This window comes from Diachasmimorpha longicaudata, chromosome 5 (genome assembly GCF_034640455.1).
Source record: "Diachasmimorpha longicaudata isolate KC_UGA_2023 chromosome 5, iyDiaLong2, whole genome shotgun sequence".
Lineage (NCBI taxonomy): Eukaryota > Metazoa > Arthropoda > Insecta > Hymenoptera > Braconidae > Diachasmimorpha > Diachasmimorpha longicaudata.
In genome coordinates this window covers 1,122,076-1,135,084 of record NC_087229.1, presented here as the reverse complement: position 1 = coordinate 1,135,084, position 13,009 = coordinate 1,122,076, and the positions used below count along the sequence as shown (strand labels likewise).

At 45.8% G+C, this 13,009-nt stretch overlaps 1 protein-coding gene across 1 annotated transcript; it reads right to left on the bottom strand.

The window, feature by feature from the left end:
• Positions 1-330: 330 nt before the first annotated feature.
• LOC135162607 (uncharacterized) lies at positions 331-8,380 on the bottom strand. Its single transcript, XM_064121254.1, has 2 exons — positions 8,193-8,380; positions 331-1,157 (listed from the first exon to the last, which is right to left on the bottom strand). Exon 2 carries the CDS (start codon positions 986-988, stop codon positions 572-574), a length of 417 nt encoding a protein of 138 aa, XP_063977324.1. The 5' UTR covers positions 989-1,157; positions 8,193-8,380; the 3' UTR covers positions 331-571.
• Positions 8,381-13,009: the final 4,629 nt, after the last annotated feature.

Sequence of the window (13,009 nt, the reverse complement as noted above, 5' to 3'; positions counted from 1 at the left end):
CGTGATAAACCTTTGGTCCAGTCCGTTCACAGCCGCCCTTCCTCCGTACCCCTCGTACGACGCCTCGTTGATCGTAGGTGCCGGGCGCTGACCCATCGCCTCCCGCACATGATTTGGCGCCCCCACTTCCATCAAGTCTGGATGATCTCCGTATACCTCGACCCTCTGGTGCCACCTAACCGTCAGGGATACTAGGAGTGAGTTAATCTCAAGCCAATTAACCCCCCTTAGGAAGTAAGCCGCAACATAATCGCCGAACCCGCTTCCCTGAGTGAGTACTGGTGGTCGGTGACAGATTGGACCATCTCGGACACAGACGCATCTACGTCATGGACAGGCACTCCGTTGGCAGGAGGCTCACCTCTGTGGTTTGTCATCGACACTGTGTAACTCTCGCCCCCCAACTCCACCGACGTCGTTGTCTTTGTCGGTATGAGGAAGATGATCCTATCAGCGGGGTCGTACATGTCTACTAACCCCGCCGTCCGTCTGAACACTTCAGCTGTCGGCTCCTCCTCCCCTCCTACCTCGCGCATCCTCATCTCCTCCATCACCCAGGCTAATAGGTATTTCAAGTGGGGCAGAATTCACATATCACGCCTTTTGGTCCTACCCCCTGATTCTCCCCCAGCGTGATGTTCTTCACACGTTCATCCTTGAGGAACCAGATATCACCGTCGTTCGTTGGCAGCCGCCCCCCGCTTCTCAAGGCTACCTCCATCAAGTCAGTGGTGACGAAGATCGCGTCATAATGCCATTCCCCGAGCTTGTCCAACGTGACCGTCACCTTTTCTGGCATTTCTGGCATTGCCCAAGCATACTCTACCCCCGAGAGTGAGCGAGGGGTGGGGATGTCCATTGAGGGAACTGGCGAGGGGGGGAGGGAGAGTTCCTCCGAGTCTTCCCTGGTCGACGTCTCGGGGGTCTGGTGCGTGGGAGTCTCCAATGTCCTCGTCAGGGGGGGGGCTCCTGACCGGAGGGTGGCCATACGTCCGATACCGATCCGTTTCGATCCGAGCTTGGCGGAGCATTACCTCCATCTCCCACCACTCCGCTGTGCGTGGAGGAGTTTTGGGCGTTACTTCTCCCACTGGGGCCCGATACGGCCCTCTTCCGAAGAGGGGAGTTCTCCTCATCCTTAGCATTCTCGGTGATATCTAAAGGGGAGCGGGAGACAAAGGGTCTGTGGTCAGAAATATGAATTTTGGGGATTCGATTACCATGGGGGTCTTCCAAGTCATACATTATAGGGGAAATTATGTTTAAGACGAGATAAGGGCCATCGTATTTAGGGGCTAACTTCGCGGTGAAATGGGTAGCGGCATGGGAGAGGGGGCGATGTTTTCGCAGAACCAGGTCTCCGACCGCGAACGCGAGATCTTTCCTTCCTTGATTATACCGTTCGGCTTGCTTCGCAAAAGCTTCACCCATATATTTTCGTGCGAGATCATAGAAGTCATACGCTCAACACGCGACTGCCACGGTCCCGGGGGTGACGAGGTTAGGGGTTCAGGTGATTTGGGGGTCGGTTCGGCAATAGCACTGGGGGGAGCAGGGATGCGACCCATATTCAGGAAGGCTGGGGAAAGGCCAAGGGAGGAGTCGATTCAGGTGTTGAGGGCGAAGGCAAATTCGGGGAGGAATTGGTCCCAATTCCTATGATCTTCTCCCGTGTAGATGCGTAGCATGGGTTTCAAGGATCGATTAACTCGTTCGACAGGAGTGGACTGGGCATGGTAGGGAGGGGTGGTTATGTGGGTGATTCCTAGCTGGGCTCAGGTGTTGGGCCAGATCTTTTCCTACAACTTCGGTACCATTATCGCTGAGGAAAAACTGCGGTTTTCCCCTGCGCAGGATCACTGTTTCGTACAGGATCTTCCAAATATTTTTTGCTGTGGCCTTCCGAAGGGGTTTCAATTCCACATACCGGGTGAAAACGTCCTCTAGGACAAGGATATATCGATTTTGACTACGACTGGGGGAAAGGGGCCCATAATATCACCCGCGACGGTGGACCAGGGCTCGGTGGTCGTCCGCTCGCGCATTAATCCACGGGGTCCGGTTTGAATCGATTTATATCGTTGACAGGAGGGACAAGCTCGGACATATTTAGAGACATCGCGATAAATACCCGGCCAATAAAAATAAGTCGAAACTCTCTGGTAGGTCTTATCGATACCTCCATGGGCGGCATGGGGACTGTCATGGGCATCTTGGACAGTGCCAAGTCTGAGTCCCGGGGGAAGAACGGTCTTCCATCGGTTCAGATCAGGGACTGTCGGGTCAATCTGGGGACAAGGGCGTAAAAAGTAAAGGACGTCGTCGTCTACTGTCCAGTCAGGGTATTTATGGGGATTTTCTTTGACGTCTGTCTTTTTCTTCTGATACCATCTATCAGGGGAGGACTGCATCAAATCAAGGGCAGCTAGGGTATGGGGACAAATACGGGAAAGGGCGTCGGGGACAATATGAAGGGATCCTTTACGGTGGACTAGGTCAAAGTTATGGGACTGGAGTTCGAGGGCCCAACGGGATACTCGACCGGTGGCATTTTTGAAATTCACTAGCCATTTCAGGCTAGCATGATCGGTAATGACTCTAAACTTACTTCCCTCAAGGTAGGGGCGGAATTTTCTGATGGCCCACAGGACGGCGTGGCATTCTCGTTCCGTCACTGTGTAATTTCGCTCGGCAGGGGTAAGAACTCGACTGGCAAAGTAACTGAGTCGGTCAGAACCAAGGGAAGCTTTATTGTTTAAGTGGTCGGAGCCAAATTCGGACTCCTGCGTAAGTACGACTCCGATGGCCACGTCACTAGTGTCAGTCTGGATTGTAAAGGGTTTGTCAAAGTCGGGTCGGGCGAGGACGGGGGTAGTGGTAAGGGATTGTTTAAGGACGTCGAAAGCAGTCTGTTGATCATCGGTCCAGCTCCAGGGTTGCTCTTTATGTAATAGGAGGAGGAGAGGAACTTTGTCGTTGGATAACTGGGGAAGGAATCGGGAGTACCACCCTACCATACCAAGAAATCGTTGTAATTCCTTGATATTTCGGGGTGGGGGTTAATTGGTTATAGGAGCAGTCTTCTCAGGGTCAGCAGCTAATCCGTCAGGGGTGAGGATATATCCAAGGAATTCGAGGCGGTCACAAAGCAAAGAACATTTGTCGGGATTTACCGTCAGGTTATTATCCTGCAGTCTTTTGAGGAGTTGGGAAACAAACCATTCGTGTTCCTCTAGAGTTCGGGTAAAAATCAGGAAGTCGTCCGCATATTTACGGACATTGGTGGACCATTGGGCGGGGATTATCATGTAGGTGAGGAGCTGGAACATGGCAGGGCCATTTTTCAGCCCGAAGGGCATCCGCTTATATTGAAATAAGCCGGGGGGTAGTCCGGGGATCGCGAAAGCAGTTTTTTCCTTGCTTTCGTCGTCCAGGGGGATATGATGAAAGGCTCGGCTAACATCGATTTTGGACACATAGACCGTTCCATGAGCACAGTCAAGTAAATCTTCAAGACTCTGCATGGGGACGGCTAGGTGTTTCGTGACAGCGTTGAGGGGGCGGTAATCGATGCACAGTCGATAACTGTCATCGGGTTTTCGAACTAAAACGGGCCAACTACACCAATCGCTTTGGGACGGTTCTACTATCCCTTGTTTCAATAATTTTTTGGTCTTTTCTTGGGCAACTTTCAGAATTTGGGGGGCGTATCGTCTTGTGGGGCTGCGTATAGGGGGATGTCCTTGGGTGTCAATGTGCATTGTCAATAGGGGACAAACGTTAGCGACTTCTGGGGCAGGTTTGATCCAGCTTTTAAATTTCTCTCTCAGAGAAGCTGATTGATCTTCCGGGATGATGGCTAGGGAGGTGAGGGTGCAGGGAGGGGGTCTGTCGAGGTTTATGGGTTTAGGAGGAGGTCCGTCTGAGGGGTACCAGATAGTGAGGGGTTGAGCGGTTAAGGTAACAAAGGGGGGGCAGGGTCATCCCGATGATTTTTACGACACTCGAGGTTAAGCCCTAATTGCCGAAGGGCGTCCATCCCGAGAACGCAATCAAAGGCCAGGGCATTGGTAAGTCGAAAGGGGACAATACTAAGATAAGCCTCGGAAATTAATCGCATTGCGACGCATCCTTCGAGGGGCCTTGATTCGCCGCTTCCTAGCATAACGTCTTCGCCGACGTCGACCGCGTAATTTCGCAAATGGGGTCCTATTTCGGTGCTGATCAAAGATCGGTTGGCACCGGAGTCGATCAAAGTCCGTAATTTCATGTTGCCTAGACTAAGTTGCGCGAAATATCTATTTTCGGAGGGGTCATCATAAACAAGGGTCAAAAAGTCTTCATATGTAATAAAGTCAGGATTGTCTAGGTCGTTAATTGTCAGGGTCAGTAGGGTCAGGATTTCTTCGGGGGGAGGGTTGCTGGGAGTCGGGGTTTTTTGACGTTTGGGGGTGTGGGGATACAGGAAGTTTGGGGCAAGGGGGTTGATGGTAAAGGGGTCGAGGTAGAGCGGCCGGGGGAAGGGGGAATGGTTTCTTGGGTAGGGAGTTCAGGGATGGGATTTATAGAGGTGATGACTGGGTTTGAAAGGGTAGCTAGCGGAGCAGGAGATTCAGTGGAATTTTCAGGGGTAGGATTTACAGGGTTAGTTACAGGGCGTGAGGGGGTGGTTACTGGGATCAGGGAATCGGCAAGATTTTCAGGGGGTGGAAGGGGAAGGTCGGGGTCAGGTTCTCCAGCGATCCGCTGTTATAAGGGGTGGTGAAAGGAGGGGGTGGTATTGCCAGACTCATTAAAGGGGGAGGGGAACGATATTGGGTATCAGGAGTGGAGAAAGTGGGGGGAGTTCGGGAACGTCTTGGGGGAATAGGACTGTGAGGGGGACTGGTTGGGATTCCACGAGTGGATGAAGGACGGGAAAAGGGGTCAGTATGATCAGGAGGGGGGGCGTAAGGATTAGTGGCAAACTGTGCTGGGGGAACGTCGGGGGCTCTCAGGGGTTGTGCATCCAGAGCCGAATAATGGGTCGTGTTTCGTCTCTGTCCTTTGGGGGCTGGAGTGCTAAAGGCATAAGCCGAAGCATAACTGTCTTCGACTGAGGGGGGAGGTTGGCAACGGGATGCATTAATCGCGGTATATTCTACTTCATGGGCGCTTTCTAATAGCTGGGCGTACGTGGTGAAAGATTTTCGTTTGATTTCCTTTGCAAACGAGGGGTGCATTTGGGAGTGCACAATATTTAATTGTCTGGTTAAGGGGGGAGGGGGGTGGAGGTTCGCGAAAAGACCACGCATACAAATGATGTAATCCCGGATTGATTCTTTGGGGGCCTGGGTACGTCGTCGAATATCCTGCGAAATACTCTCTTCCCTTCCGAAGGGACAGAAAGTGGCAGTAAAGGACGATACAAAATCGTCGAAAGTAATTAAGTACGGATGTTCCGTACGGTACCATGTTCTGGCGTTTCCCCGAAACGCAAAGGCGAGGGCGCGAAGGGTCTCCTCTTCGGTGAGGTTGTATGCTGCGCAACTATCACCGATTTGGTCCAGAAATAGATAAGGATCCTCACTTTTCGCTCCCGAGAAAGTGATTCCATCCCTCTTAAAAACCGAACGAATTTTTAATTCGCGGGACGTAGGGTCCGCCGATCCCTGATCGCGGAAAGTGGTATGATGGGGAGTGTGGGGAAAGAATGGTTGGGGCTGTTCAGAAGGATCGTAATCATTAAGGGCGAGGGGGGGGGGAATTCGGGAGGCAAAATTCAGGGTACAGGAAGGTCTATGGGTAGGGGGACGGGGTCTGTTACTGGGGAGAAAGGGATATCTGGGGTTGGTGCGAGGAGGAAATACCGGCTCATCCACATTCTACGTGGAGTGAGCGGCAGGAGGGGGTGGGTAGGTAGCGGGAGGGGCAGTGGAATGGGACTCAGTGGAGAAATTGGCAGAAGGGAAAGGGGGGAAAAGGGTAGTGGGCCGGGGACGGGGAGTGGATTGAATGGGGTATGTCTGGGAATAAGGCAGGGAGACCTGAGGATCAGTGTGGGCAGAGAGGGGTTGGGGGGTGGTAAGGGGAATTGGGTTGTAGGAGGAGGTGGTAATAAGGGGGGCGTAAGAGGAAGTGGTGACAGGGAGGTTGAGGGTGACTCGATTAGGGGAGCGGTGATCAGTCTGAGGGGAGTCGTGGGTAGGGGAACATTGAGTCTGCCCGAGGGGGCTGGGATCCTGATAAATGCCCATACTTTGCCCTGCTCTAAGATATTCGCGAGTCCGATCGCGAATGGAATCGTCCACTTCCGGGACGAGTTGAAAACCGATCGTAGTTAAGGGAACCGTCATGGAATCATTAGACGTATCCGAATAAGCGGCATGAGGCCCGAACTTCCGCCTGATTTCGACCCGAACGAACCGATCCTTAAGGGTCACATATGACCCGACTGTTGATAGACCCAGCGAATCTAATAAAATCATGTGATCGCGTGGGTGTAGACCGTCATATCGATTTTCCAATTCATATCTGAATTGGGATATTTCCGAGGGACCTGGTTCCGGGGGTGGGAGAGGGGGAGGCAGTGAGGAGACCATCCGAGGGTAGGTGTCCATAGACGTCGCCGTAATGACGCATGTACTAGCGGCAGCGGTAATACCGGGAGCACAAGTACAGCGGGAAGAGGGGGTGTGAACGTGAGTAACCATGGTGGTACTCGTACAGGTAACGGGGGGGGAGGTAGTAGTAGCAACTACCTCCGAATACAAAGGGATTCCGGTAATTGGGGGATCTGTGGGGTCCATGGTGGGGGAAAAACAAAAAATTCAATAAAGGGGGAAAAGGTCGAAAACATTCAAAATTATTGAAAATCAATCAAAAATCCTTGAGGAGAAACAAGGAAAAGAAAACTGAACAAAAAAGACCGGTAATTAGGGAATCTTCTTTTTTTTTTATTATTATTCAAAAATAATTTAATTTTATTTAGGAAAGATTTTATTTTATTCAGGAGAGATTAAACAATAGAGTGTTGTTTATCAAATAATTAGGGGGGGATTTGCAAAAGAATCAAAAAAGGTGAATTTTCAATTTATAATTATTTCTAACCCGAAATTACAATATTATTTTCGGATTAGGACGGATGGGTGAAGGGAGTAGCGAATAGACAGGGGGAAAGGGGGGCGGAAATAATATTGAAGATTTTATCGAATTGGAATGGATAGGGAATGGAGGAGGCCTCGATAACTCGAGGGGCGGGTCTGTTTACATGCCGATGTAAACACGGCCACGCGAACGAATTTCTTGATTGTACGCGAGTCAAGTACAAAAAGAAATATTATTTTGTGAAATATTCACGACAAGGATTTCCGAGAATTAATTTTATTATATTCGGGTATTATTTTCCCGATTTGAGTGGGGGAGGGTGAACAAAAGAAGCCGATTTGAAATCACGGCGATTTTAACAATAGAATGTAGAATGGGGTCACGGGAAAAGAGGGGCGGAAAAAATCGCGGGGAGAAAAGGGGTTTGTACGGGGGAAATCGTACCACTCGGAAGACAAAGAAATAATCACTGATCCAATAAAATAATACAAAATAATACAAAATGAAATTAATCTAATGAAAAAATGAAGGCGGAATATTTTTCTAAATAATTACACTACTCCCTATTTTATTAAATTTTTTCCCACCTCCAACGGTGAAAATAAAAAACAGATACTTGCGGGGGGGGGGAACAAAAAATAGCCGATATACAGCGCCTGCCCCACGTTGGGCGCCAATTTGTGACCTTTTGTCTAATTATTAATTATTAGGACGGGTCAAGTATTAAATAAAAAGGGGCAGAGGCTGTTAATATCAAATATATTTAATTATCAATACTAATCAATAGAATTTTACAAGAGTATGTCCAAATTACAATGAAAAGAAATAATGCCTGTTTCTGGGAATTCTCAGGGGTGGGGGGCAGGCAGGTCACTTGTCGGACCACTTTTGAATTAATACAAAGAAAAAGGGGGTGGCTCTACATTTGAGAAAAAAGGGGAGAATTGAGGGATCCAATGATAATAATAATAAGAATAATACAATAATAATATTAATAATATCTAGGAAAAGAATAGGGTTAATTGACACCGTTGGAGGGGTTCCGAGAATCGTAATTGAGGGGAAATGACGCCGCTGGGTAATGAGGGGAAAGAAAGGGTACTCACTCGGGTGATGCTTTTTGTCCTGATTTTTCTCTGTCTTCTCTCCGGGTTTTTCTAGGAGGTGTCCACCTTTTTCCTGGGGTCCACCAAGGTTGTCTTTGGTCCAGATGAGCCTCTCTTTTGACTCGGGCGATCCTGGGCCACTTCACTATTTCTCCGCGATTGATTTGATAATAAATGATTGACGGACGTACTGACTATATTGACAGCTGAACGACGAGTGGCGATCGATTAGCCACTTGAGGACCTCCTCGAAGTATTCGGGGGTCCTCTGCCCATTCTCGTCCATTTCCGGGGTGTAATATTCGGCTTCCCCTGATCCACCGATCGATGCTTTAGGGCATCTTCGGGGGCCGGGGGACGTGCGTGTGCGCCCATTGTCCTGCAACGCGTGGTGAACAGGGGACTACGGTGGGGAGGCGCTACGTCATTCGCTTCTTTTTCCAAGTGGGAGCGTGGTGAGTAGGGGACCGGAGGAAGGAGGGGGACGGCCTACGTCATCCCATCCTTCAGTGGTGCTTCTTTCCGATGTTTCTCCCGCTGTCCGAGCGCGCCGAGTAGGGGATCGGGGGAGGGGGAAGGATTTATGGGAAGGGGTTCTCCAACGGTGAATAAATAAGTAGATACTAGTAAAATAGGGGGCGTGCGGAGGGGAATGTCAACATAACCTAGAGGTTATGTTGCCTCGTCACAACATCCATATTAATACTTCCTAAAGTTAATACTGGAATTTCGGAAATTCCGTGAAACTCGATTATATTCGACTTATTTATTTGTACATTTTCTTCCACGTATTTATTTTTAATTAAATTCGGTGACGCTCCCGAATCAAGCATTAATTTTATTTCATCATTATTTTTGTTAAAACCGATTTTTATGAATGGAATATCATCATTATTTTTAAAATGAACCGAAATTACTGGGAGTCGTCTTCCGACTCCGATGCTTGAATTGCTGTTACTGGGCGCTGAGTAAGCGTATCTTTCCTCGCGCCCGATTGGAAGGATGACCCCTGGTTTTCCGAATTTTTTTGAGCCAGAATCTGGCAATTTTCCAAAACGTGTCCCTCTTGTTTACAATATCGACAAGTTACATTCTTTGATTGACTCGAATTATTAAATCGATTCGATTGACTCCAACCACCCCTGCATCTAGCTGCAGTGTGGCCTAAATTGTCACATAATTGACATTTTAATTGATTTTCTTGTGAATTCTGATTTAAAAGATAACACGTTTTTGCAGTGGGATTACCCTTACTACAAATCTAACAAATCACTTTATTTGAATTTTGATTGTTTAACACGTTGGCTGCCGCGCAAATTTTACATGACTTGGCCAAGGCGCCACCATGTATTAGGTATTTTAACTATTGGGCGCGCCGCCGGTCACCGGTGGCCCCCACGGCCCTGTAGTCAAGTCGAGTGTCGGTCACCGGTGGCCCCCACGGCAGCCAACGTGTTAAACGAGTGAAACACGTTTTAGCAGAATGGCCACGTTTATTACAAATTTGACAGATGGCCCCGCCATTAGATTGGAAATTATTTTTATTATACCCGCGATTATTTTCATTATTGAAATTTTTATGATTTTGACCATTTTTATTACGATTCCCCTTCTGGGCATTACGTGAATTCGCGTTTTTATTTTGATTTTTATTGTTTTTTATGAATTTAACCGCTTTTTGATCTTTCGATTGATCACCAAATTTTTTCTCTTCAATTTTCTTTACTTTTTCGCCTCTTAACTCGCTTTTCGCAATTAATTTACGCTCGATTTCAATTGCTTTATCGTACGCGTCTTTCATTGTTACACATGTCGGCATGCGCTGATCAATGTCCGGTTTTAAACCTTGAAGAAAACATCGTTTGACATTTTCATCAACATTATCGTTATAGACTTTAAGTTGGTCTTCGTTGTATTCAGGGTTTTTTACCTTGAGCAATTCAACGATTTCTTGACCCTTTTTCCTTAATTTATTTGCAAAGACCACTACTAAATCCGTGTCTCTCTGAAATAATGACCCTAGTTCTCCTTGCAACTGCCATTCAGTCTTGATAGGAGTGTAAATAGATTTTAATGCTTTGATTAAATCTTTAATTTCACAATCCCCCCACACGTGTAATGTGTGTGTATGTGTGTAATGTGGCTGTACATGTGGACCCAGCGCCACATGTACAGCTTACCTTTTTGTCTCGACAGTTGGATCCCTGCACTCCGGTGCTCTCAACGTTTGAAAATGCTCTCTACTGTTCATCATTTGTACAGTTGAAAAAGTACAAACGGAGCCCCCCCTTTCTGAGAAGGGTTACCGATTCTCTGTCGAGAACTGTCGAGACAAAAAGCTAAACTGTAGCATGTGGCGCTGGGTCCACATGTACAGCCACATTTTTGTCTCGACAGTTGAATCCCTGCACAGTGGTGCTCTCACCGTTTGAAAATTTTCTGTACAATTGATCATTTGTACAGTTGAGAAAGTACAAACGGAGCCCCCCCCCCGATTCTCAGGGGGGCGCCACCGTCAGCTTTGACTGGCAGGATTTTAGCCATTCGTATTTTCAATTGAAAAACGAAGTTTCAAAAACCCGCGGCCCGTGAAAATGAAAATTAGCTGTAAGAAAAATGTATGTTATATAAAGAAAAATAAATAAAAAAATAAAAATTAGAAAAAAGATTCCCTTTATGTTTTTCCCCACCCAATTCCTATTTAATAATAATTTGAAAATAAAAAAAGTAAACACTTAAAAAAAAAGAATCGAAATATTTATTTTAAAAACTTTTTATTTAAAAAAACTTAAAACTAGACTACACTATTTCAAATAATAATCTTAAATCTAACATTACTTTTTTCTTAATATTTCAACTTAAAACTAAGGGGAAGGAATTATGTAAAAAAAGGAATACAAATATTTATTGTAAAAATTTTTTTATTGAAAAACTTAGACCTGAAATACAGTTTATTTTAAACTTAAAACTAAACGGAAGTAAATCTTGGGGTAGAAATATATATTTAAAAATCAAAGGAAAACATTTATTTAAAAAAATTTTTTTATTAAAACAACTTAAAACTAAAATACAGATTTTAACTTAAAACTAAGGTTAGAGGATATGTAAAAAAAGAGAAAAAGGAAAGCAAAAATTTAATAGAAAAAGAACGGAAATATTTATTTAAATAAAAATTTTCTATTTGAACAACTTAAACTAAAATACAGATTTTTTTTTTTCAAATATTAAAATTTTTTGTATTTTTTTTTGTTTTGTTTTCTAATTGAAAACTAAGGGAAATAAATAAATAAATAAACAAAAAAATATTGATTTAAAAATTTTATTTTATTTTTAAAAAACTTAAAATTAAAAATACAAATTTTTTTTTTAATTTAAGATTAACGAGAAGGGGGGAGAGGGGCCTCACTCCCACTGCTCCAGGGTCCAGTCCTCCTCCGTCAGATCGGGATGCGCTGGTTCCTCTCCAAAGAGGATCCTAAGGTCCCAGGCATCCTCCACCTCGTACAGGGCGAACACCTGCTCGCCCTCGGCTTCCAGGCCACGCGCCTCACGCCTCAGAGCGCGGATCCACCGCGCTCTCGGGGTGTCCGGGCCGACACCTCCCTCCCAATGGGCTCCGGCCTGAAACAAAAGGAAAATAAGAACACATTAATATTGAATATTTATAGGAAAATGAGGAAAGGAGGGGGTATTTTAGTAGAGGACTGATAGGCATGACAGGAAGGGGTTAGAGGGAATAGAGAGAGAGAGACGGACAGACAGACAGACAAAGCTTACCATGTAAGCCTCGTCCTCGGCATCCGCCAACCATTTGGCGGCCCTGGCGTGCATCGCCATCCAGGGTTTCACCCTCCTCATCCTCCCACCGCAGCCACTCGTTGGCCTCCCTCTGGTAGGCCCGCTTCCTCCTGGTGGCCTGCATCTGGAAAATAGAAAAAGCACAATGAATTAAAAATTTAAAAAAAGACAAACAGAATGAATTTAAAAAACTAAAACAAACGAAAAACGAAAAATCTAAAAACTAAAACAAACGAAAAATTAAAAAATCTAAAACAAGCGAAATGAATTTGAAAACTAAACAACTAAAACAAACGAAAATTAAAAGCTAAAACAACAAAAATTGAAATAAGAAAAATACGCGGATTCTAAATTTTAAAACCACGAAACCTATACCCCGCGACGGGCAGGTATTTAAACAATATAAAAACGCGTGAAAAAAACATTAAAAAAAGAACCCTCGGACGGTAAAACACTGAGAATTAAAAAACCGCGAAACACACACCAACAACTGCGAAACACCACGAAAAACATGCAAAAAATATAGAAAAAAACTTACCTCGCGAGCATAATCTTGACATGCTCCTGCACAGGTGACTTTCACCATGTTTAATTTTTTTTTTAATAAAAAACGAAAAACAAAAAAAACACTAAAACTTGACGAACACTGGAGTCCTCCGGATGACGATGGTGAAAGAGGACGAGTAGTGGAACCTCACGGTTTATATAACTTTGCCCCACTATTCGCCCTCAACCCTCTAACCCGTAAGTTAGAGGGAGATGAGGGTAAGGATATATGTAGGAAAGACGAGGAAAAAGTCAAAATTGTTCTCTAAACCCTCTTAACAACGAGAAGGAAAGAGACAATAAACGAAAGGATTCAGGGCACCGACGAAGAAGAAGAAGCGAGAGAAATTTCCTCTAGCTTCTACGAGAAAAAAAAGGGCTGGGGACAGGAGAGGGAATATTGGGTCTTGCCTAGCAATAAAAAAAAGTCAAGACATCACTCTTGCAATAAAATTTATGACCTTTATTGCAGC

What these genes read in the sequence shown, in the direction of transcription:
- LOC135162607 (XM_064121254.1), bottom strand. Translation starts at nt 988, where the DNA reads ATGGCCACCCTCCGGTCAGGAGCCCCCCCCCTGACGAGGACATTGGAG.